General features: G+C 39.9%; 3 protein-coding genes across 6 annotated transcripts; 2 read left to right on the forward strand and 1 right to left on the reverse strand.

Annotated features, from left to right (window-relative positions):
• The first annotated feature begins 1118 nt into the window (after positions 1-1118).
• On the forward strand, positions 1119-12641 carry ncmap (non-compact myelin associated protein). 2 transcript variants are annotated; one of them, XM_086275629.1, is made up of 4 exons: positions 1119-1456; positions 10204-10310; positions 10945-11029; positions 11588-12641. In XM_086275629.1, the coding sequence occupies exons 2-4, from the start codon at positions 10217-10219 to the stop codon at positions 11865-11867; spliced, it is 459 nt and encodes a 152-aa protein (XP_086131755.1). In that variant the 5' UTR covers positions 1119-1456; positions 10204-10216; the 3' UTR covers positions 11868-12641. The 2 variants fall into 2 exon arrangements, with proteins under 2 accessions (XP_086131755.1, XP_086131754.1); XM_086275628.1 differs by lacking the exon at positions 1119-1456 and having other exon boundaries at positions 7017-10310.
• Positions 12642-12829: 188 nt separating this feature from the next.
• Positions 12830-16835, forward strand: tmem234 (transmembrane protein 234). Of its 2 annotated transcripts, none has more exons than XM_086275263.1 (5): positions 12830-13071; positions 13273-13424; positions 13520-13586; positions 14434-14502; positions 15975-16835. In XM_086275263.1, the coding sequence occupies exons 1-5, from the start codon at positions 13059-13061 to the stop codon at positions 16088-16090; spliced, it is 417 nt and encodes a 138-aa protein (XP_086131389.1). In that variant the 5' UTR covers positions 12830-13058; the 3' UTR covers positions 16091-16835. The 2 variants fall into 2 exon arrangements, with proteins under 2 accessions (XP_086131389.1, XP_086131388.1); XM_086275262.1 differs by having other exon boundaries at positions 12834-13071; positions 14410-14502.
• Positions 15981-22539, reverse strand: dcdc2b (doublecortin domain containing 2B). Of its 2 annotated transcripts, XM_086275261.1 has the most exons (14): positions 21602-22539; positions 21449-21500; positions 20055-20125; positions 19388-19519; positions 19146-19280; positions 18941-18980; positions 18710-18775; positions 18421-18589; positions 18226-18335; positions 18004-18072; positions 17714-17785; positions 17575-17619; positions 17406-17477; positions 15981-17277 (listed from the first exon to the last, which is right to left on the reverse strand). In XM_086275261.1, exons 1-14 carry the CDS (start codon positions 21907-21909, stop codon positions 17206-17208), a joined length of 1413 nt encoding a protein of 470 aa, XP_086131387.1. In that variant the 5' UTR covers positions 21910-22539; the 3' UTR covers positions 15981-17205. The 2 variants fall into 2 exon arrangements, with proteins under 2 accessions (XP_086131387.1, XP_086131386.1); XM_086275260.1 differs by lacking the exon at positions 15981-17277 and having other exon boundaries at positions 17295-17477.
• Positions 22540-22661: the final 122 nt, after the last annotated feature.

Below are 22661 nucleotides of genomic sequence, written 5' to 3' on the forward strand. Positions count from 1 at the left end.
TTCCCATTGTCACCAAATGCTTGTTCACAAGTCAAGTAATTAATGTTGGGGTTTCTCTCTAATTTTATAGGGACTTTACTTTGCAATATAAAGCAGCTTGAGGTGACGTGCTGTAAAGGGATGCTATATAAATTGACCTAAAATAAACTGAGGGAACCTCCACACTCGGTGAAATTCAAAGGTTTTAGCACGCATGGTGTTTGGATCATTCATACTGGACTGGAACCAACACAATGCCAACACAATTCCAATTAAAAAGATGTATTCTTCTCTATGAAATCTGACCTGCATCTTTTATACTGTATGTACCGGTGTTCCAGCACAGCGAAACACAGCGACACCAGCTCCGTTCATGTATCTAGGTTGCCGACTGTTCTTTCAGCCCATTGGTTGAACCGGGACAATGTGTAGCTCCTCAAATGAAGTTTACTTACACTTCCTCACAAAAGAATAGCTTCCAACTTGCTTTATTGTCATAGGAACCTCGTGGTCCCTGGGGGTAACATGAGGCTGGATCCTGAAGTGTTCTTGGCACAGGTTTGGGACAAGTCTAACCAAGCTGTTAAATTATTGCTTGTACAAATGTTTCCCTTGTTTCCAGCTGTTTGAATGGATCTTACAGTCCAACAATAGAAGGCTGGTACACACACACCCAATACCCTTTGAACAGGCACATTGTCAATTTTTAACTACATACATGAAATGTGTTTGACCAGAGATGAATGCGTATCTGATAAAACTGAAACGACAAACTTTGCCAATACTCACACGAGTACACACGAGTAGGGCCATTTGTTCTGTAAAGGAGAGGAAGTGACAGTTTCAAATGACCTACCAGTTAAGACATAAATCTTAACTGGAGGAATAGAAATGTGTCCACTATATGCTGGCTATGTGGACAAAGTGTCCCGAGACGCCCACTGGAGACTGATTTTGAGAAGCGGTGGTCATGGGGAGAGCTGGCAGCTTTGGAGAGGATTCTTGCTTTTTGATCAGCAGCTCCAGCACGCCTAAGGGACGGGCGGAGGGACCTGAAAAACCAGTTGCCTGACATTATTACTTTCAGCGAGAAGCAACGTGGAGCCTCCTCCTCCTCCACACTCTCCTCCCCTTCTTCACATAAACACTGTGATTCACAGAGAAACCACACACACACACTCTCTCTCTCTCTCACACACTCACAGATATCCGTGATTGTTTCTGAACTCTCACGCTCTCTCAGTACATCTGACCTGTATGCTTGTACCTGTGCCGCCACCACTTTAGCTGCATTTGGGATTTATTCTCCCCTCCTGGAGTTGCTCACCCGGCTCTTCGACTCCCTGGTGTCTCCCTCCCCAGGCCTGCTGCGATTCTGGACTATGCCCCCCTCAGTCAGCTGAGGGAGGGGGCTCTTGCACTGCTCAGGCTCCCATCCGGAGAAGGCTTGGGCTGAAATCAAAGAGAAGGTGATCGGGTAGGTCACACTAACCGCTGCGGTTTTCTTGGCAGATAATTTTTTTTGTTTTGATGTAAACTCAAAGAGTAAGAACTCCCTTTCCTGTTGACTGTTTCCTGTTCTGGAGCGGGGTTCTCTCAGACATAACGAGAACATAGGTGATTCTCAGGTGAGGGGACAAAAAAACAGCTCACATACCAAAGATCTCTCATGTATAGAAATCTGCTTTTAGTGCTAAAGAAGTGGACAAGTTTGAATTGGAATTTAAAAAAAGAGTCATTTTGACCTCTCATTAGTATCAGGCTGCATATCACCTATTGATAAGTGACTGTTTGATGGAGCAGCTGCCCTTATCTTCCCATCAGCTGGCACTATAATTGCAGGTAAATGTGATCGCACGTTGTGTAGTCCTGCTGTACCGATTCACATGATGACGGTTTATTGATTTAAGATTTGTCATCTTCACACATTAAGCTTCTTCTAAGTGTTTAATGCCTGTGTAAATCTACCCAGCTAAAACAGATATTCAAGTTTTAATCACGTTGAAACATTGCTCGAAATGTTTCCTGTTATTCAAGTTATTCAATGTGATGTGGTTTGATTTTATTTTGCCTTCTGTGATTTTCTTTGTTTAATTAGAAGATTGTGATCCTATGATTGAAGTATAAAAGAGGTTAAAATGAAATTAAAATGACGTATTCACAAATGAACTCTGTGGCTCAGTAGGCTAACTTCAATTGTATGGACTTTCTTGTGTTGTCACATTTAACTTTGATGAGCATTGTCTTATAATGTGCTTTGTTAATACAGCATTAGCAAGTCACACCGCACTTACCAGCAAAGCAACACTGTGACAGAAAATGAACTTATATAGAAATCTATTACAGACCAATTAGAAACGATGGGATTTTCACCATGGCAATGATGGATTAATTCTATGTCGTGTATCCAGTTAGAAGGAAAAGTGTGTTATACAACGCTAAACTCTATTCTGAGCAGCAGCATCTTAGTCATTTAGGAAAATTATTCATCCTATTATTAGATCGTAATATTTCTGAGGAATCTTGAATGAGTAATCAGCACTTCATCTCAGACAGTTTGTGTAGGTTTGTCTCCTGATAATAATTCTGACTGACAGATTTTAATTAGAAAATGTGTTCCTAATTAGTGTAAATACTCCCAGAGAATGTGTGAATGATGCTTTAACACTCCTTCAAGTGATTGGCTATTTTTTGCAGCTTTCACATTTGTAAACAAGCAAAAACAAAAAAAAAAGAGACACTGAGTTCAGCATTCAGTCTGTGCAACTTACAATCCATATTTGGGTATTTCATTGGGCTTAAATGCTTTTTTTTTAAGTTCACACTTGAGAAATGGCTTGTTAATCCCCTCACACACTTCATTTGTCATGCTTTTCATGGCTGTGTAGAATACTCTTCACGCTAAGGAGCTGTTGTGCAAACTTATCGTAGACTCATTGCTGAAGGATTTATTGCCTCCATCTGAAACCAGTTTAGTGTGATTCTCACTACAAATACCAAATTATCTGAGCTTGTTTGGAATTTGGCTTTCAAATTTATCCACACATGGATCTACATTTTTATCGTCTTTGGGGTCTGTCCAATGACTTAACAAGTGTCCTGCAGTTATCTCCGGCATTCACACCTTTACTTTCATGGTACGATCACTTCAGGTTTACATGAATAACAGCAACTGTTCTCTGTTGCAAATTTCTGTGCTCACTGACTGGGCTCAATAAAAGTCACAGTAAAATCCCTATTTGGTGTGACATCTGAATAACCAAAGATATGAGAGGTTTACATCAGAGATGATCCAGGCGAGCTCTCTGCTGTGACTTTAGGCCACATGTCCGCTTTTCTAAGGAAACAATCGGGGCCATCTATGTCTTGTTAGCTTGCTTCAAAGTGACTGCTCAAATATTGGCTCCGACAGCCGTTTGAAGATTGTACTTTGAATGTACTTGTGAACATGGGTCGTGCGGGAGACTGCGTTGTTTTTAACGTCTGGGTGAGCATCTGCAGAGGTGGAACGAGTCAACAGCTTTGTCTGTTCATTCCCTCATAAAAAAATAATATTAAAAAAAAGGAAACTAAATTGTTCCCGTTCTGCAACGAGTCCACTTTCTGGACAGACCAATAACCGGCTTGTTTACTCAGGGTGGAAGAAAGGATATTGAATTTGCAGTGTTAGTGAATAGCTGCAGTTTGTGGAACAGCAAACAAACTCTTATTACAGAACGGAGAAGATTGACCGACGAGGACACGGATGCTGACGTCAGAATCAGTGGTCTGTTGAGATTTAGTTTCAGATTCCTTTACTTTTAAGAAACCAGAGTAAAAAAAGATGAGAGGGTCTCTTGCTACTTATGTCCTATGTCTTTTAAAAGATTATCCTGCTTGTGTATATTAACTGTAATATAGTTTCCCTGTGGGGGGAAAAACAGATTTTCCACGCTCTGGGGTTTGCAATAAACATAAAACGAGTTAACGTGGATAAGTGAATTAAGTATTTAGAGCTCAGCCAATATAGTATATAGATTGGCAATATCACAGCTACTACTGACAAATATGTTGTTCATTGTGTCCCAATGCAGGAACATGATGAAGGAAAACATACTTGGGCTGCTTTAGAAACAGTGTTATCACATATTTTACATCATAGCTGAGCAGGCAGAAATGTATTACTGAAAAGTCAATAAACAATGGCTGCATCATTTTTACTTTTCAGTATTACATCATAAAAATGAAATGCTGAAAACTGACACTTATAAAAACATATAAAGTATATTGACAATGGTGCAACAGATCATAAACTTTATGCATTCGGTTGGATCTTGGGTTTAAATCTGTGAAGTTGAAGTGTTTTTTTTTCCTCCATCCTGCAGAATCCTGGCCAAGCCACCGGCCTTTACTGCCACTCGTGTTTGAATTAGCTTGACTGATTTCCCCTTTGTTATCTTGACAATAAAGGATGTATGTTTATGGCTTATGGCATTTCCAATATGTAGCTAACTTGATCAGCTGATTACACTGTTTGGTTTGTACACCAGGAATGTGGTAGCCAGTGACCAAGCTATGAAAGGACCGGTGTTGCTTTAAAATGTTTACTGTAAATAAAAAACGATCCGGGTTCAAGCCAAAAATCCATCTGCTGTTATATGTTATTTAACTAACCCTGAACTAACCCTGAAGAGAGCATATTCTCTAAGATTTACAATCAAAATCAAGCCAGAAAAGAGATATTATACACATAAAAATACACTTGGACAATTAAATGAGGTCATTATCTTTTATCACAAGCGTTCAATCATGGTAAATGGCTTAGGATAACATATCTTTTGCAATTTGTTCTACTCAGGGAAACGGCGCCATGATTCATTTGCCATCAAACTCGAGTTTTGTCTTCTGGGCAGTTCAGCCGAAGTAAAGGAGTGGGTATAGGATGACGATGTCTGCACGTGAATTAGTCAAGGTGTGTTAACATTAGGTGTTTTTCCTTGGCTGAGGGCTCTCCCAACCTCTGCCACATAGCACCCATCCTAAATCTAAACTGCAGCTCCTGTGATGTATTACTTACGTCTGTCAACACACCTATTCCGTGAGAGGCGTCACACCCACTGGCTACTGAATCACAAGCATGTGCAGCTATGTAAAGAGATGCCTCTGTACCATGAAAACGCCAAGTAAAGAGGGTGGTTAAGGAGTGAAACGTTTAGTTTAAAATTACAGTACAGCTATTGGGGAGCTGTCCCAGGGTGTAACCTATGACAGCTGCTTTGGGCTCCAGTCTCAAAACAGCCTTTGACTGGATAAGGAGTTACGAAAATGGACAGATTATGTTTCAACTGTACAAAAGATGACATTAAATCTCCATCCTGGGACAATAAATGTGATCTATCTTTGCTTAATCTGATCACCTCTTTTTGATAAAAGCTGGTACACATCCTGCTGCTCTGGTGAAGCCATTTTTTTCGACAGCACATTTTTGATTGCCTCTGCAGACAAGGCAGCTTTGTAGCACAACAAATACCCGTAGCTCTACATTTGAACCTTAAAGAAAGAGCTTGTTCTTTCTCTCATGGTAACTTATTCTATAATCACCAAAGACTCAGCTATGATAAAGGCACTTTTAACAAATTTATTTAATTAGTACACCTAGCTTCTTCCCATTTAAGCCAGTTAACCATATTAATTTTTTTTTTTTTTCCAGTAAATGAATCCAGACCTGTTATACCGTCACGTTCTGTTAATTTGCTGTAAACAACTAATGGCAAAGAACTAATGAAGACATAATAAAGGATTAGAAGCTAAAAATACAGCACAAGTACTTTAAAGAAAAGAACTGTAATTGTGTTATTTGCCACCATCTGGAAAATGTACACTATTCTTTTTACACAGTGGGCCAATAAATGAACAAATACAGTAATAATACTTCAAAGGAAGATATAGTTTAAAACTAACCATTGAAAATACAGTACTGTAAAGAAAAATACTATAGCTATCAATAAGGTACTTTTTAAACACACACATTCATTTGAACTTTTTGCCTATAGGAACAAAAATGACTCAACTGGTTACATAACCACGTCATCCCCATAGTGTATTCCCTACTGTTTCCAAAGCAATGGTGTAACTGACCTTACACATCAGACGATTAGTTAGCCACTTATCAGAAGCTGTCAACACAGCAAACAGCTGACATGATGTATGCCATTATTAATCTCTTTGCCTAATAGTATGTCAACACCTGGAGAGTCATTTATGCAATATTTGCCCGGTGGATAAGACGTAAAGTACACACACACGTATCGAGTACAAGTTTCGTTACTCTATTCTCAGAGTGTGACTACAGTTCTGATTTTACTGCAGTGAAAACAATAAAATCACAGTTTAAGCCCTGACCAATTTTTGGTATTTGTGACTTTAAGTGTCTGTGCATTCGTGTCCTTGAGGTTTCGCATACACTATATGGTCTGTAAAAAGACCTTGTGCAATGCTTCCAGGATGTGCACAGTGGCTTGTAGGTGAAATGTAAACTCGAGCATGATGTTTAAGACTGAGCACAAAAGACTGCACTTATCCATACACTTCATGGGGGAAACAATAATCTAAAATCTCATAATCTCTGTAAAGTAGGTAAAAGAATGAATCAGAAATGACATGTCCAGTGTATACGCAGTGCTGGGGTGATATTTTCCATACTTTACTGTGACTATAATTGATATGATATGTGTCAGGATGTCTGCGTGGGATGATCTTCTGTGTGCCAAGATTTTCAGCTTTTTATAGCTGATGCAAATTTTTATCCGCTTGTGCCACCTGCTCTGATTGTGCCGCTGTGCTGGCAAACACGCTCCTGTTAAAGAAATCGAAATAGTTCTGTGATTTCAGCCTGGTAATTTTAAGATTAGTTAATGAGTGGTGGAAGTGATTAGGTCAAAAAATGTCAACTCATTATAAGATACAAAACCACACACACACACACACACACACACACACACACACACACACACACACACACACACACACACACACACACACACACAACAACAACAACAACAACAACAACAATCTTTATTTATAGAGCACATTTAAAAGCCTTGGGCATACCAAAGTGCTTTACATAAAACAATAAATGCTATCGTAATGTCGGCACATTAAATCTTCCACTTAATCATTGAGTCACGCTTGGATGACTCACTGAGCTCACTGTGTATCCTTTGGTTTACGTTGCACTGCGTGAAAAGAGGATGAGGAAGTCCAGTGATGACGCCAGCGTGCTACAAGTGGAAACAAAAGTAGAAGTGATATTTAGAGGATGTCTTTATGGAAATCTATATGGAAATCCATTTTATGGAAGTTAAAAAGTTTGTTCGTGTCAAGTTTGCTTTGGTTGCGAGATGGTGTCGCTGTCCTTATCAGTGTCAGGGGAGAGATCAGTGACAGGGACAGCCCTGACCTACAGCTGTGATCTGATTGTTTCCTGGAGTTTCTGGGATCCTCCCACTTGACAGAGGATCTCTTCGTGACATGCTTGCAAAAAAGTAGATTAGATTGCGATCACAGTGTTCTGAGTACAATAACGAAATCACACAGGAGCCCTGATTGTCGACTTGCAGTAAAATAATATCTGAGGGTGACTCTAGGAGTCATGGCTGAGAGATCGCTAATCTATACCTTTTCATTTCTAGAACCTCGTTTGTAGGAATAAACGAATTAAATTTTAGCATCAGGAACTTCATTTTGATAAAACAGTTTGCACATAGTGGGGGTTTGACCATTACATAAGCATTTATTTTGGTAATTACCAATACTGTTACTTTAGCCAATATTTGGCATTGTGTGGTGAGCTAATAAGTTTGTTAAGCACTGTAACTTGAAGACTTTAGTAAGCACTATTATACTTATATGTTGTAAAAGAGAATGTGTTTTTTCAGTTAAAAATTTATTCATGTTTATTTTGAATCTGACTACGGGAACTTTGAGTTTTGAAAACGTTAGGAATGGGGCAGGATTACCACCACGTTTAACAGCTGAAACTAGAAAAGCAAATGCTGTGCTTGGAACGTAAAATGTTTCCCCATTCTTGCTTTATCTAAAATGTTACCTGCTTATAAGTACAGAGCCTCCATTGTGGTAATTTTGATTTATTATATGCCAAGTGTTTATGTAAGCTGACAGGTCTAGATTGCAGACAGTTCATCTTAGCGCCGCGCTCTTTTACCACAATGCCATGCTGCTTTATGTATGCGGAAAATGTGAAAAATGGATTTGTCCTGCTGAAATAAGAAAAGAAGTGTCATCTATCTGATTGGCAGGTTATGTTGCTCTTAAAAGTAGATCTCATTTAGCATTACTGGTGTCTTCACAGATGTTGACTAATGTCACCTTATCACCATGAAAGCATCCGGCTTCTGTAACAGTCCTTGTTCTCTTTAGTGCCAAGGATGTGATTCCTCACACCACAACATAGTTTTCCACCTCACTTCAGTCCATTTTAAGTGAGGTCTAAGTCATTAAAGATAACCCTAACCCAACATTTTGGAGAAGGGAAAGACTGATTTTTATGGAAATACTGAAAATGGATTTTGATGTGTGTCAGTTGGGAAGATTATTTTCTTTGTTCCCTGATTGATGAGAGAAGGGAATGATGAAAAAATAGTTGAATATACTAAAAAAGCTAACGGGAAAAATTGAAAAATTGAAGGGAAAGGTCAAAGTCAGGGAATGGGATAATTAATCATTATCCCCTAATTAATATAACTGAGGATAGGAAAGGAAAAGGGAGCGAAGGAGGACAAAATTTAGTAAAAGGGAATTAATAGGAAGTAAGGGAAGATTTGATTTTTGGAAATGGAGGAAAAGACACAAGAAGAGGAGGGGAAGGTTAGGCTTCAGGAAATGAAGGAAATGAAGAAGGGGTAATGCTGAGGTTAGTCCAGTGGAAGGAGGAAGAAGAGATGAAAAGGTGGGATTTAGGGTTTAAGAAAAAAGAAAACAACATAAAAGGGAACTTTTTTAAAAAGGAGTGGAAAGAGGATAAAGGGAAAGGGGGGAGGGAAGGTTGATATGAATGAACAGGATCATTTATAGAATATAGTTAGGAGGAAAGGAAGGAGAGGGCGCAGAGGTTTGGGATTTTGGTTGAAGTCATCTCTAATGATGACTTAGGCCTCAGAGGATTAGTGCAGTGTCACCTGAGATACCACAATCCTGGCCATTCTCTGCTGGTTTTTGTCCTTGTTTCTCTGGATGTTCTGAATCTTGTAATTATATTATCTACTGAAGATGATGATTTGCACTTTTGCGTTGGTAAACATTCCTAAAATGTGAAATGGCGGACCGCTGCCCACATTTGCTCCCCTTGTGCTTAAAAACGTCAAAATGTTACAAAATGTGATAACGTAAGGAGGTGTTTATGCAAAGGAGGTGCAGGGTATATGAAATAAATAAATGTTAAGTACCCCAAAATGAGAACTGTAGGGCAGGAATACAGGAACGCAGTACTGGGTCATATTTGTGCTCTGTTTTTTCAGCTTTGTTCTGACTGCCTGATGAATATACATCCCTGAAACAACAAAGGCTCTGGCAGACATGACAAAGCCTGGCATTACCAGCCAGTCAATCAGAAGCATGAGAACCCAACAATCACATCCTGTCAGTCAGTTTAATATCATTTGTTTGTGTGAGAAATCTCGTCAGAGACGAGTTATGTGGCTGGCAACATATTTTCTGCTTTGACCGCTTCTGTAGACTGCGTCGTGAAATACATCAAAGATTTTAAAAACGGAAAAAAAGGTGTGTATTTTGCTCTCTTATCTTCCCCTTACCCCCAGATCTGGTTCTGCCAGAGGTTTCATCCAGTTATAAGGGAGTTTTTCTTTCCCAGTTTCGCCAGGTGCTTACTCATAGCCTTCAATAGGGGACGGCTGTTGTGAATATATATAAATAAAACTGAACAGAAAAGCTTTATGATTGCTAGAATCTTCTGGTACCACAAATCTTGCTATTCACTCGTACTTTTTATTGTACTGTTCTGGTGAGGTTTGCCATTCTTGTGGATGCCATAAAACATTCAGTCATTACCAACTTTCCCTCCACTGAGCGATCCATCTGCTATTTTTATTCCCCATCTGTTCTTCTACATTCCTCTTATTTTCTAGATGTGTTATAAATCTATTTCTCTCGAATGAATGTAGTGCTGTTTCAATCTGTGGCTGACGTGATACTTTTTGTTCTTGGCAGGTTATTCCTGAAGATGCAAGCTTCAACCGTCTCACCAGTGACCAACACTACCGTAACTTCGAACACAACCGCTATCACCAAGTCCAAAGAACAAATACTCATTCAAAGTAAGAACATCATCTGTGTGTGAGCTCCAAACTGCAGCGTCGTCTTGAACCAGACATCAGTGAAACACATCCTTGTCAGCAAGGTTTGGTTTTTTTGTAGACACCATGATAGTGCTTTGAGTTAGATAAGAAATAATCAGAAGAGCCAGTCCTCAGAAATAAAAACCCACTGCGTCATAAAGTCTAATCTGCACATTTCTTATGGGCTTGGCAGACAAGTATTTGGTAGAAAATATTTACCGTCGTCTGTTTACCTTTTAGTGATATGGTTGCTAGGTCACAAGTCATTATTTCTGGAGGACACACAAAATAAGTTGGACCATCACAAGAAGGCGGAATGTGTATAAGACGGCGTAGCTCATAAACTGGTGGTGGTCAGAGGGTCCGGTGGCGCCTGTGTCCGGCAGCCTCGCCTCTGTCAGTGCGCCCCAGGGCAGCTGTGGCTACAATGTAGCTTGCTATCGCCAGTGTGTGAATGTGTGTGTGAATGGGTGAATGACTGAATGTAGTGTAAAGCGCTTTGGGGTCCTATGGACTAGAAAAGCGCTATACAAATGCAGGCCATTTACCATTTGCCATAAACCAACTGTCAGAGAGTTCATTGCTCATCTTTCCTTTCTTCTGTGTCTCTCAGGTTCTGGCGCTATGATTGCTGTCATTGTCATTGGCATTATTATCATTCTCGCCATTTTACTCATCATCCTGAAGACGTACAACAGGTGAGACGACATTCCTCGGACACAAGGCGATTCCTGCATACCGAATGTTTCAAGCTGTAAAGCAATGTTGCTATTTCTGTTCACTTCGTGGAAGACTAGAGAGCTGCTTCAGCTTTTCATCTTGCTTTTTTTTTATCACGTTCCGTTTGAGAGATACCATAATACCATCTTCTGTATCAGATTCTTATTTATTCTCTGCCTGTGGTTCCCTGACATTTTGACGAGGGACTTTTTCCCTATAAAGTGGCACAACCTGACGTACAGGTCACATCTATCTATATATCTGATTTGCAACCGGTAGCTAGAACCACACAGGGGCATTCCCTTCTTAGATTGTTTAACTTCAATAAAGACACATGAGAGGGACTTATGACCCTTTGACAATCTAATATATGTAATGTAAATGAGATTTTTATTTTATTCATATAGCTACTACAGTAAAAAGACAAAAGCCAAGTAAAAAACTGCTATTATTATGGAATTATTACAGGAATCACAAATTTAAAAGAAAAATCTATAAATTTGTCTTCCCAATGTCTTTGTTTGTTTTTTGTTCAGGCGGACACGTGAATCCAGACTCCTGGGAACCAGTAGAAGTTCAAAACCTCGTCCGAAGATGTCCCAATCTACAGTTCAAAGCAACTTTCCGCTGACGCCCGTGGGAATCAGCTCTGTGTCAGGGAGCATCACCAACTCAAACCCAGCCTCAGAGAGCAGCTTCCGGCTGCCCAGAGCAGAGCTCACCAGTGCGGAGGGGAATCAAGTTGAGCAGTTCAGCACCAACAGCGGGTCCACCGTGGTCACCATACATGAAAATCCATCAATAGAAAACACATAGCACCAAGACTGCGGTTTAGTCTCAAAACAGGCACTGACTGATGTGTTGTTACATATTGTGCTGACTGAATGCTGTGGAAACTCAATCTGTGACCTTGTCACTGTTAAATCTCCAACAACTGGGCCACTGGTAGAGACTACAAGGATATCATGAGGTCTTTTGGGTGTACAATTCAAAGATGATCAAAGCAGCACTGGAAAGAGACACAAGGGAAATGAAGGATCTGAATACGGAAATTTCCTTTTGAAGAACTTTGGCTAAACTCAGTGTTCAGAGAATAGTCATTGCTGTTTGTGCTCTTTGCTGATGTTGCATTACTGCTAATGAAGTAATGAAGTAATGTGTAGTGTGGACAGCTATGGGCTTATGGCTGGATAATGCTGGTCCGGCGATGCAAATTTATGTTTTCAAGAGGTTTTTGAGTAAACGTAGAATTCATCTAATTGAAGGCATGGAAAATGATAACTCTTTTTGTAGTTGTGTAATGGACACCCTTTATGACTGAGAAAATGTGTTAATGTTCCAGATTTATTTTGAGCTCTATTAACTTTACATCATTCTGTACTTGTGAGCAGTCACACATTCACAAAAATCTCAAAAATATCATTACGTCCTTCTTTCTTTCTTTCTTTCTTTCTTTCTTACCACGCAGAATGAAGAGACCTATGTGAAACAGCTTGTCAGCCTTGCTTCCTGATGTGAATCATTTTTAATTTGACATTAAAGTATTTTGCACTTTATTCTCTTTGGTCCATGTATTTGTATTGTTTGTAGATGTTCACTAAATGAAATGAAGTGAAAATAAAAACTAATATTTGTAGTAGTGGATTGTCTGTTTATTACAATGAAGTAATTAGCACAGAGAATAATAATAGTAGTAGTAGTACAAATAATATTTGGAAGCGGAAGAGTGAGTCCCTGCGCCCTCTGCTGGTAGTCTCTGGAAAAGTAATGACTGGAAAGCCTCAAAGCTGCGTTCAAGAGGGCAAGAACTGTTCGCAAACTCCAACGACCAGAAGCTGCAAATGAGAGAAACAGTCCTCACCAATTTATTTTTGCACATTTCTTGGACAAGTTTAAGGATTTGCACTTTAAATTCTTGCACTATGAATTTATTCGTTTGAATAATGTTCGCTAACAACTGAAAACAATCTTGAACGCGACTTATAGCGACTGTTGACAACCAGGACGATGGTGACCGTAGGTGAGTTGGCCATAATCTATTGTTTCCCTTAAAAATCATATTAGTTGTCAAGAATTTGAAGATTTCGTCTGTATTTTCATTTAAATGTATATTTGCAAGTTTCCACCTCCTCACCAGAATTAACAACGCAAAGCTAAGCCAGGAGTAGTTAGCATCTTACTACCTATGCTAAGGAAGTAAGCTCGTTTTAATGTGTTGCAGTCGAGCTGCTGAGTCTCCTGTTGGTGTCAGTGCTGTGGGGCTGCACCAACCCTTTCCTAAAGAGAGGCACCGAGGGGATAGAAAATGTGACAAAAACCAGCAAAGTGGCACAGCTGCTGGCGGAGCTCAGGTTTCTCTTTCTTAACATCAAGGTAGGTTTTGAGACAGCAGATTCGCGCATTTTAAGGTAGACTGTATGTTACTGTAACTGGCTCAGTTGCTCCCTCTCCCTTGTGTTGCTCTACAGTACCTGGTCCCATTTCTGTTAAACCAGAGTGGTTCAGTGGTCTACTATTACACACTTTCAACCACAGGTGAGACCTAGCACAAGTGTAGCCTGAAACACTAATGAGAACTTACCAATAGAGGTGTGCGGATCGGGCCAAATATTGAGTGTATCGATACCAGCGGTGGTATTGTATCCGATCGATATTTTGTTTCTGTGTTAAATAAAGTGTTTTGGGGTTTTGGGTTTTTTTGGAAATATATCTCAAACATGCGCTATGAAGAATGGCTGAACCTTTTTGTGTTGACTATCTGTCTGTTTATTTATAGCCTACAGCATAATTAAACAACAGAAGTTGACCCAAAGTGCTTTAGAGCCAGGTACATTTACATTCCAGGTCTCCAAAAAAAAAAAAAAAAAAAACTGTTTCTGAATGCATGAAAACCTTATAAGTGTTTAAGTTATACGTGTTATTATTTTGAAAAGTAGTCAAAATCACAGTAAATCACAAAGTTTTAATGGTCATTAAAATGTGTTCAAAATTTCAAATGATGATTCATCCCATGAATCATGACACACTGATATACCTATATAAGCTATATGTATAGGCTAAAAGTATCGGTACTGGTTTAGTATCAGTATTACTGGCCCTATATTTACTTTATATCAGATCATACCAGAATTTCCTGTATCAAATGCCAATAAGCCACCGTAGATTAGTTTTTCACATGGCTTACTGGATAAATGTTAAATGTAATTTCTTTTAAACACTACAAGCAGAAAATCATCATACTTAATGGAACATGTTTGAGAAATTACTTTTATTGCTTTACTTGACACAGACTGTCACTGTATGCCTTCTTTGTAGACTAGAAATTCATTTTTTTTTAAAAACCTTTCTTCTCATCCAGAGTTATCATTTGCTGTTCCTGTAGCCAACTCCCTCACCCTCCTTTGCACTCTGCTAACTGGCAAGTTTCTGGGGGAAGAGATTGGAGGCAAACGTAAGTCACTCATGTGATAACACTACATTTGTTTGCTTTTTTTTTAAAATAATGAGGCCAGTCACACAACCGGTGGTATTTATCTAGAAAAGGAAAGATTCAGATGCTGATTTTGAAAGTCAGACTTTAAGCTGTTTAGAGTCATGATTAAAAAGAAAATTAACCACTCTCTAATTCAAAGGTTTTACATATCAGGAAGCAATAAAAATCATCTGATGCTTTGCAGTTCTTCAAATTAAGTAAATACAGTATCGGTTGTACTAAAGAACATAGCATATTATACGCTGTCATTATTTATGTAACGTAAACTAAGCCAAATGAAGAAGGATTATGTGAAACGCTAAATACAACCTTACTTCTTCTACAGGAATTAATAGGGTATTTAGGAGCCAGATTAGTAGATTACAGATGTCATTATTTGGTGGAAAAGCATTTAGGTCAATTACCATACTTCCAGAGAGTGGACATGCCAGGAAATTAATCCCAAGGTCAGATTGTGCAATTCTCAGACAAACTTGAAAAAAAGAAAACCAAGAGCTACATCTCAGACTCTACAAGCCTCCGTTAGCATGTTAAATGTTAAAGTTTATGACAGTTCAGTTAGAAAAAGACTGAACAAGTATGGCTTGTTTCGAAGGGTTACCAGGTCAAAGCCTCAGCTTTCTAAAAAGAACATGGCAGCAGAGCTGTGGTTTGCAAAGCTGCAGCTGAACAAACCGCAAATCTCCTGGAACAATGTCCTTTGGAGTGACGAGACCAAAATAGAAATGTTTGGTGATAATGCACAGAGTCACATTTGGCAAAAATCAAACACGGCGAATCAGCACAGACACCTCATACCAACAGTCAGCACAGTGATGGAGGGGTGATGATTTGGACTTGTTCTGCATCCACAGGACCAGTAACTGCACCTTGCAGTCACTGTGTCAGCATCCGTAAGCCAAGGTGTTCTAGTCAAATGAGAGGCTACATGTGTGTCTGACAGCTAAAGCGTGACTTGATCCTAACCCTTGCAACACCACAGCTACAACAGAATCGCTGCAAAAGAAAAGAATAGAGGTGTTGCAATGACCCAGTCAAAGTCCAGACGTCAACCTGAAATGCTGTGCTTAAACAAATCCCCGCTAACCTCAATGAACTGAAGCAACATTGTAAAGGTGATTGGGCCAGAATGATGTGACAGATTGAGTCATACAGAAAACGATTACTTCAAGTTATTGCTGTTAAAAATTGTTCTGCAAGCTATTGAATAATGAGTTGTACTTAATTTTTTACACACTTCGTCTGTATTTTGGTTTAGTTTTTGTTTAATTAATAATGACACAGTTTAATATGTTGTTGTTCATCTGAAGTTGTGCTAACTGAACTGAAAGAGGGTGACATTTCTTTGTACCATGACCGTACCTAATTAATAAATACATTTTTTTTAACTTTAACTATCTTGATATCCTTGCCCACACATCTGTCTGCAGAGGCTGTCGTAGGAATGTTCCTCACCATGGCTGGCATCACTCTGTGTATTATAAGCTCCATTGATGATATTGACAGAGATACTGGGAATCAGAATTTGACCCAACCCGTGTACTGAAGGAGATCAGGATTTAAGCCAATTCCTCTGCGCCTTCAAATAAATCCTTCGCCGTAAATGGAAAGACGGGCAATGAAGCTGGAGCAGGACTGAAGAAGACGATTTAGATTCAGAGAGCAGCTCCTGAGAGCGGCGATGCTGATGGGAGAATTGTGTCTAAACAAATTCAAGCTTCAAAAGGCCTGTCCAGAAAACTCTCACACCATGTTGAGGGGGGGAAGCGGGTTCATGGAGAGTTCACCACAGAGCTTGACTCGATTTATGACGCTCGCATAGAAAAGCGGTGGTTGTTAACTTTTACTTTTAAATGCTCCGCAGCTGACTGGCATCTGCATAGATCCTGCAGAGACCACATATAAATAAGCCCGGGGTAGATGTCAGCTTCTGGTTTAATGGGGACAGTTTGTGGTGGCTGCCTTTAGCCTGCTGTAGAGTAAGAGCAAGGGCAGGAGGGGACAATGTTGTTGTATAGCTTGAGGATAAAATTTTCATCTTTCGCCTTTCCTTTTACTGTTTACTCGTAATATACTGCTTTTATTTTCCAAACTACTTTTGAAAGAAAAAGACTTTAACTGTGTAAAGAGTTCAGAAATTGGTCACATGTACAGTAATATATATGTTTATTGTCACATTTAATTGATACAAGACACTGTACAGATGACTGTTAATATTGTGCTCTGTTCCTGTGTTGTTGCTGATATTTAATCAATAAATTCTTGGCAACACTACTGTTCCCCAACACTCATTTAGTAGTCACTCATTTTTCAGTATAGGTTTAAGATTTACCCTAAAAAATGTTTTGTTTTTTTTCTGTACGCATAGTGAATATATTGCAGCATTGAACATCTACACAGTATCAACATAAGAATCATGCCTGTAAAACTGAATGGACAATGTCATAAACGGGTGTACGATACAATAAACTTCAATCAGTTTTAGTTGAAGCTTGTAGAGCTTCTGATAGTGTATCCACCTGTTGTAGTGTTTGTTCTGCTTGCACTTCTCACGCTTACATTTTCTACAATAAAACAAACATACATTAATGTTGTTATTTGGCTCATTATCACAGTTAAAGTACTACTAATTTAATCAAACATTCATGCGATGTGAAACTGTTAGGATGCCGTGACCTCCTGATGATGGTGGTTTTGTTCTGTTGCAACCGACGGCGCATCCTGCAGGATCTCCTGTCACAGCAACGACACTAAATCAGTGTAAAGGCAAAAGCTATCAGCAAGACGAGTTTAATGCCTTGGTTATATTGATGCCAGTAAAAACGCGATGGTGTTATAGGGTGTGAAGTTGGTAAACTTGCCTTTTCTTTTCTGTGCTCTGCGTGGCTGCTAGACAACGAAGGCCTCGACTTTGAAGACGTCTGCTTCAGCTCCTTTTGAAATGAAAGTCACAAAGATTTTGCCTCCACGTGCTGAAGTTCTGTATTTGTTCAATTGATTAATTAGCTACTCGTGGGTGTGAGTGTGTACCAGTATTTCAGCTTTGGACTCCTGCTCCTCTTCAGATAGTAATGCCTTTTAACGGCACAAGAACAAAAATGGGTAACCCTTTTAATGTGAACACGTGAATTACGATTAAATGTAAACAACCCACCCACACGAACCGTACCTGCTTTCCACTGTACTTGTGTGGGTGCTCCTCGTCGTCGTGCTGCTCACCCTTGATAATTTGTGCTTGTCTCTTGAGAGAAATAAATAGTGTTTTTTTTTAATGCTTTTGTTCAAAATGTGCAGCATGCATGTACTGTCCTTGTGACAATGAATTAATAATTACTCCACATGCATGCAGGACAACTATTATTCAGTGGTATTTTTGGTTTTGCTTGTACAGGAGTGAGTGATGAGTGTTATTTCTCATATCTAGCAAAACATGTTAGATATGGCATAAAAAATGCCTACCATCTGTTTGTTCTGCAGAGGATCCTCTGGGTTAGTTAATTCCTCCTCCTCCACTATTTCTGCAGCTCTCTTTGGAAAGGAAATATGATTAAAATTTAGATTTAATCTCACTTCTATAATATTAAGGGCAGACAAACGCGCCCACCTCAGTCATATTTTAGCATTTAATTATCTTCTATTCAATTATGAGTCTGAAATGACGCAGAGGTGCCTGAAGCTAACCTGATCAACAGGAAGCTCTGTAGCTGTATTTTCATCCTCCTGCACCTCCTCTGCCCCTCGTACCTCTTCTCTCCTTTTCTGTGCTGAACTTTTAAATACACTGGGCTGGCCTGTCATGGGTAGATATCAAAAGTTTTTTACCACCAAAAAGTGGAGATACTCCTTAAGACTGATTGGATTTCATGAAATCCTCACCAGATCCATTGCTGAGCGGTGGTCTCGTTTGCATTCGATTCTTCCGGATCTTGACCGGCCTGGCAAAAAACGTAGAGGTCTCATCTGCTCCCTCTCTCCTGCTCCTTTGCTGGGAAGCTTGTGGGGCTGCAGCTTCATCTCCTGTTGACTTCACCCTCCGACCGTCTGACTGAAATTCATGGGTCACATTGAATATGTTACATAACAAACACTAAATTATATAAATACTCATAATATAGCATCATATAGTGTGAATATAAGTCAGTGGAGACTTGTTTGTTTGTTTTACCTCTGGGGAGTCAAGGAGAGCTGAGTCACTGCATTGGTCTTCAGGCCCACTTCCTGCTTTCCTGTTCTAATGGGGAAAAAAACAGAAGTTGTTCATAGCCTGTTAATGTTTTCTTCTGACAGCTGCCAATCAGACCTGACATTTAGGCTGGAAAATAACGATCCTAAAACTGTATTTAAGACATGAAAATAAAGCAAGTAACTGAATGCAGAGAGAGAGGAGGAGGATTACCTCAGCTCTCCTTAACATCCTTCTCTTCCCAGGGTAATAGCTACAAAATGAAGAAACATAGTTATTAAAAAATGGGAGAGAGGAATGTGTGGGATATTGTTCTCTTCTTGTTTCCAGTCGTCTGATTATTATTCATGTGTTAGCACAGACTGACACAAGCACGGGTTTTGTTTTGTTTTTTACAAAGGAACTTCCATGATTGTACCTCTCTGTAGTTTTGGAGATTAATAGCTCCACATATGGGAGTTTCTTGAACCTCTCAGTTCCCACGGCAACATAGCAGCGGCCAGTCTCCAGCTCCCCAGCTGAGGACACGGCCACTCCTTCTAGAGAACACAACCTGAAAAACGTACAGGGGTTCGATATTTACTTTATTAGATCTTTCTGTTTGTATTTCACAGAGCTATTGGGAATGTTTTTGACCTTCTGTGTAATGGTGTCACTGACCTGCGCACCGCACCGGTCCTTAGGCTGACCTTCTCTGTGATTAGACTCAAGATCTGATCCAGGTCCTGCTGCATGCTCCGAGGAATGATGAATCGGAACGGTGGACACAGGAGGTCTCCATTTCGAAAAACGCTGAACATAACAAGAAACATCTTAATTCTTGTATGCAGATATGTGATGAAAGAGTTAAGAACTGGTAATTGTTACTACTGGTCTAAGCTGGTTGTGAAAAGATAGTTTCCCAGTGGTTTCCTTAAATGAAAGATTAGGAACAATTATTTAGCAATCAAGGAATAATGAATGATAGTTTAATTAGCCACAGCAACGATATTAAATCTTCCTACAGTTGCATTACTTTAATGTGAAATTGATTTTGGTATAAGTCTGGGAAACGTGGATATTTGTTTTCAGGGCAAAGATTAGGGTGTTGTTGATTTTTTCAAACTCCCCAAAAGTGTTGCTAAAGGAAACATCAGGGGAAGCCAGTAGTAGCAGTTTATTCTCTGGAGATCTTAAGGACAAAATTTCCTCTCATCCAGTAGGTGCAGAGATAATTTAATCCAAAATGAAAGCAATGGTACTGCCAGCAAACTGTATGTAAAAAATAAATAAATAAATTTCTGATACTATGTATATATGCCTCCGATAAGCAGTTCTTCCAACTCACTGTATAATGCAAGGCACAGGTATATACTTCCTCCATTTAGCTGACACATTCGGCCTCTGGATTGCTTTGACCTAGAGGGGACCAACATAAAATCAGATGCTTGCCACTGCAGAACATCAAATGCTGTCAATTTTTCATCAAGTTTCAAAATTCCCTTAACAGATTTACATCATTCCTGTCCTGCACATAAATACCACTGCATGCATATCGCCAAGAAAATCATTATCCGAAAAGTGTATTCAGCTCATATCAGCTCAAGTGCTGCAGCCATGGAAACTGACGTCACTCCAAGACTCCTCGGATGGTGCATTTAGACACGCCGTGTCTTATCTGAGGGCCCTCACCCATGTCGTCGCATAGTAATGAAATCTGGAGCCAATATCCATGTCTGCCTCTAGCTGAGCTAAATCAGTGGGCTCTGATAATCTCCTCGTTATTGTTTTTTTTTCCTTCTTTAAAGTGGCAGACGTTTAATTATTTACAATGTGTCTGAATCCAGAAGGAGGGCTCAGAATTTGAGTATTAGGCCTGCCTGAACATGTACACAGCCCTGATTACACTGGGTGGAAGCATAAAAACTTCAAACACAAACACTCAACATACGGGCACACTTCTTGTGTATCTCCACAGCAACCACAATACAGACATGTAAGACTTTAAAGCCAAAGGCCCCACCTAAAAAACAAACAAACACTTATCCAAAATAGCATCTATGCACGCTTATTCTATACTCATGTATGTTTTTTGTTCATAAAAGTAAGACTAATAGATCGCTCTACATCAGAAACACTAAGAGGTCAGTCCTGCCAGCAGGTCAGAATATAAAACAAGTACTTGTCGTGAGTGGCTCTAAAGTGTGTGTGGCTTTGAAATCAATTTAGTGTGAATGCTAAGGGAGCTTCATTATGCCTAATCCTAGCATCCTCGTCACTGTGCACTGCCTGCCTTTCATTTTACTGAAAAGGTTGAGTTCAGCCGAAGAGAAAGGATAATTTTCTTGATGAAATCGTTTGACGTTTCAATATCCCGCTGAAATTAATGAAGCTGTCACATGAGAGTACCCTGCAAGTTCTGAGTGACTGAGTGTTTGATGGACAGTGCAGTCATTAGCCCATTATATCCGCTAATCTACCTAACAGCCTGTGACTTCAATAGGAGGATAACAGGGGACATGCACGGCTAATACTTGCTCATAAGAATGGGTCGTCACTTTTAAAGGCGAATAAGGTTGCGTCAATAAACAAAAAATCCTGCACTCTTTTTAAATTTGACTTGGAAGGAGTTGAAATGATCAGCTTGATATGACTGTAGCCTGGTGGTGCATTCCTCTTGGTTAGGCTAGGATTAATCAGTTACAGATTCCTTAAAAGGACTGAAATGAAATGAAAGCCTACCTGGGTTTCCTCACGAGCAGTGGGTTGCTTTTTTGTTCTCACGTTCAGGTAACTGTGCATAAAGACAAGGGATATAACGAAGAAAACCCTAACACAGTACTTGATCTGTTTTCCAGACATCAAGTATAAATAACTTCATTTTGTTGTACTCACTCGAGTTTCTTGAATCTCTCAAAGCCAGCAGCAACATACTGGGCTCCTGTCCGTAGATCCTGCAGGTCTGTGACTCGGTGGCCCTGCCTGGGGGTGTACAGAGTCCTGACGGCAAGAGGGGCACCGATGCTCTGGGTCACTTCATTCAGAAATGCCTCCATGGTGACCACCTGTCGCTGGTTGACCACAAACCTGCGTCCACTGTAGAAGGGGTCTCCATTCCTATACACCACCACACTCTTCACTGGAGGCAGCAGAGATGCAGCTGCAGAGCTGGCAGCCATCTCTGAGTGCATATATGCATGCATGTATTCTCATTCATTGCACCTAATAATTGCATTTACTGAACCTTTTCTCACACACACACACACACACACACACACACACACACACACACACACACACACACTACATTCTTTGGGTTCACACATTTCCAAAAGTCACACATTAACACAAACAAATGATCCAGCTACCACTCCAAAGTGCCAAACAATGCTCTGTCACTCACATGCTCGGTGAAGAATTAAGAGGGAAAACTGCAGAAAAGCCAAAGGTGAAGATCAGTCTCTGCTGTTGTTGTGGTAGTGGTCTGTCTGGGCTCCCCCTCACCACGTTCTGCTCCTCTCTATCCCCTTCACATTCAAACACTCTCACACGGACACTACTCCACTGATGGCGGTGAGTATTTCCTGGTTGCCATAGCAGCGTGGCCAGCAATGACTGGCTTTGTGGGCCAAACCATCGGCAGAAACCACAACAAAAGAGACAGGCAAGAGGAGGGGAGAACGGGTGGGTCTCCTGCGCTGTAAGCTGAATCAATAAGATAACCTCTACAGGCAGGTTAAAAAAAGAAGAAAAAAAAAAAGGCCAAATCCATCAAGCATAGAAGTGAGAGCAAGTGAAACAGCCAGGTGATTCTTTTTCGTAAATATTAAATATCCAAGCACAACAGAAGATCTCTCAAGGGAGTAACGAGGAAAAGTTCAGCTTTAACTTATAAATATTTTTCTTTCCCTGGGTTCTCTATAAGGACTTAAATACCAGAGGACAACAGGTGTTT

This window comes from Aulonocara sp. 'chitande type north' Nkhata Bay, linkage group LG19 (assembly GCF_057382095.1).
Source record: "Aulonocara sp. 'chitande type north' Nkhata Bay isolate Kocher_YH1m ecotype deep benthic linkage group LG19, A_spYH_male_GT1.1, whole genome shotgun sequence".
NCBI classification, from domain to species: domain Eukaryota; kingdom Metazoa; phylum Chordata; class Actinopteri; order Cichliformes; family Cichlidae; genus Aulonocara; species Aulonocara sp. 'chitande type north' Nkhata Bay.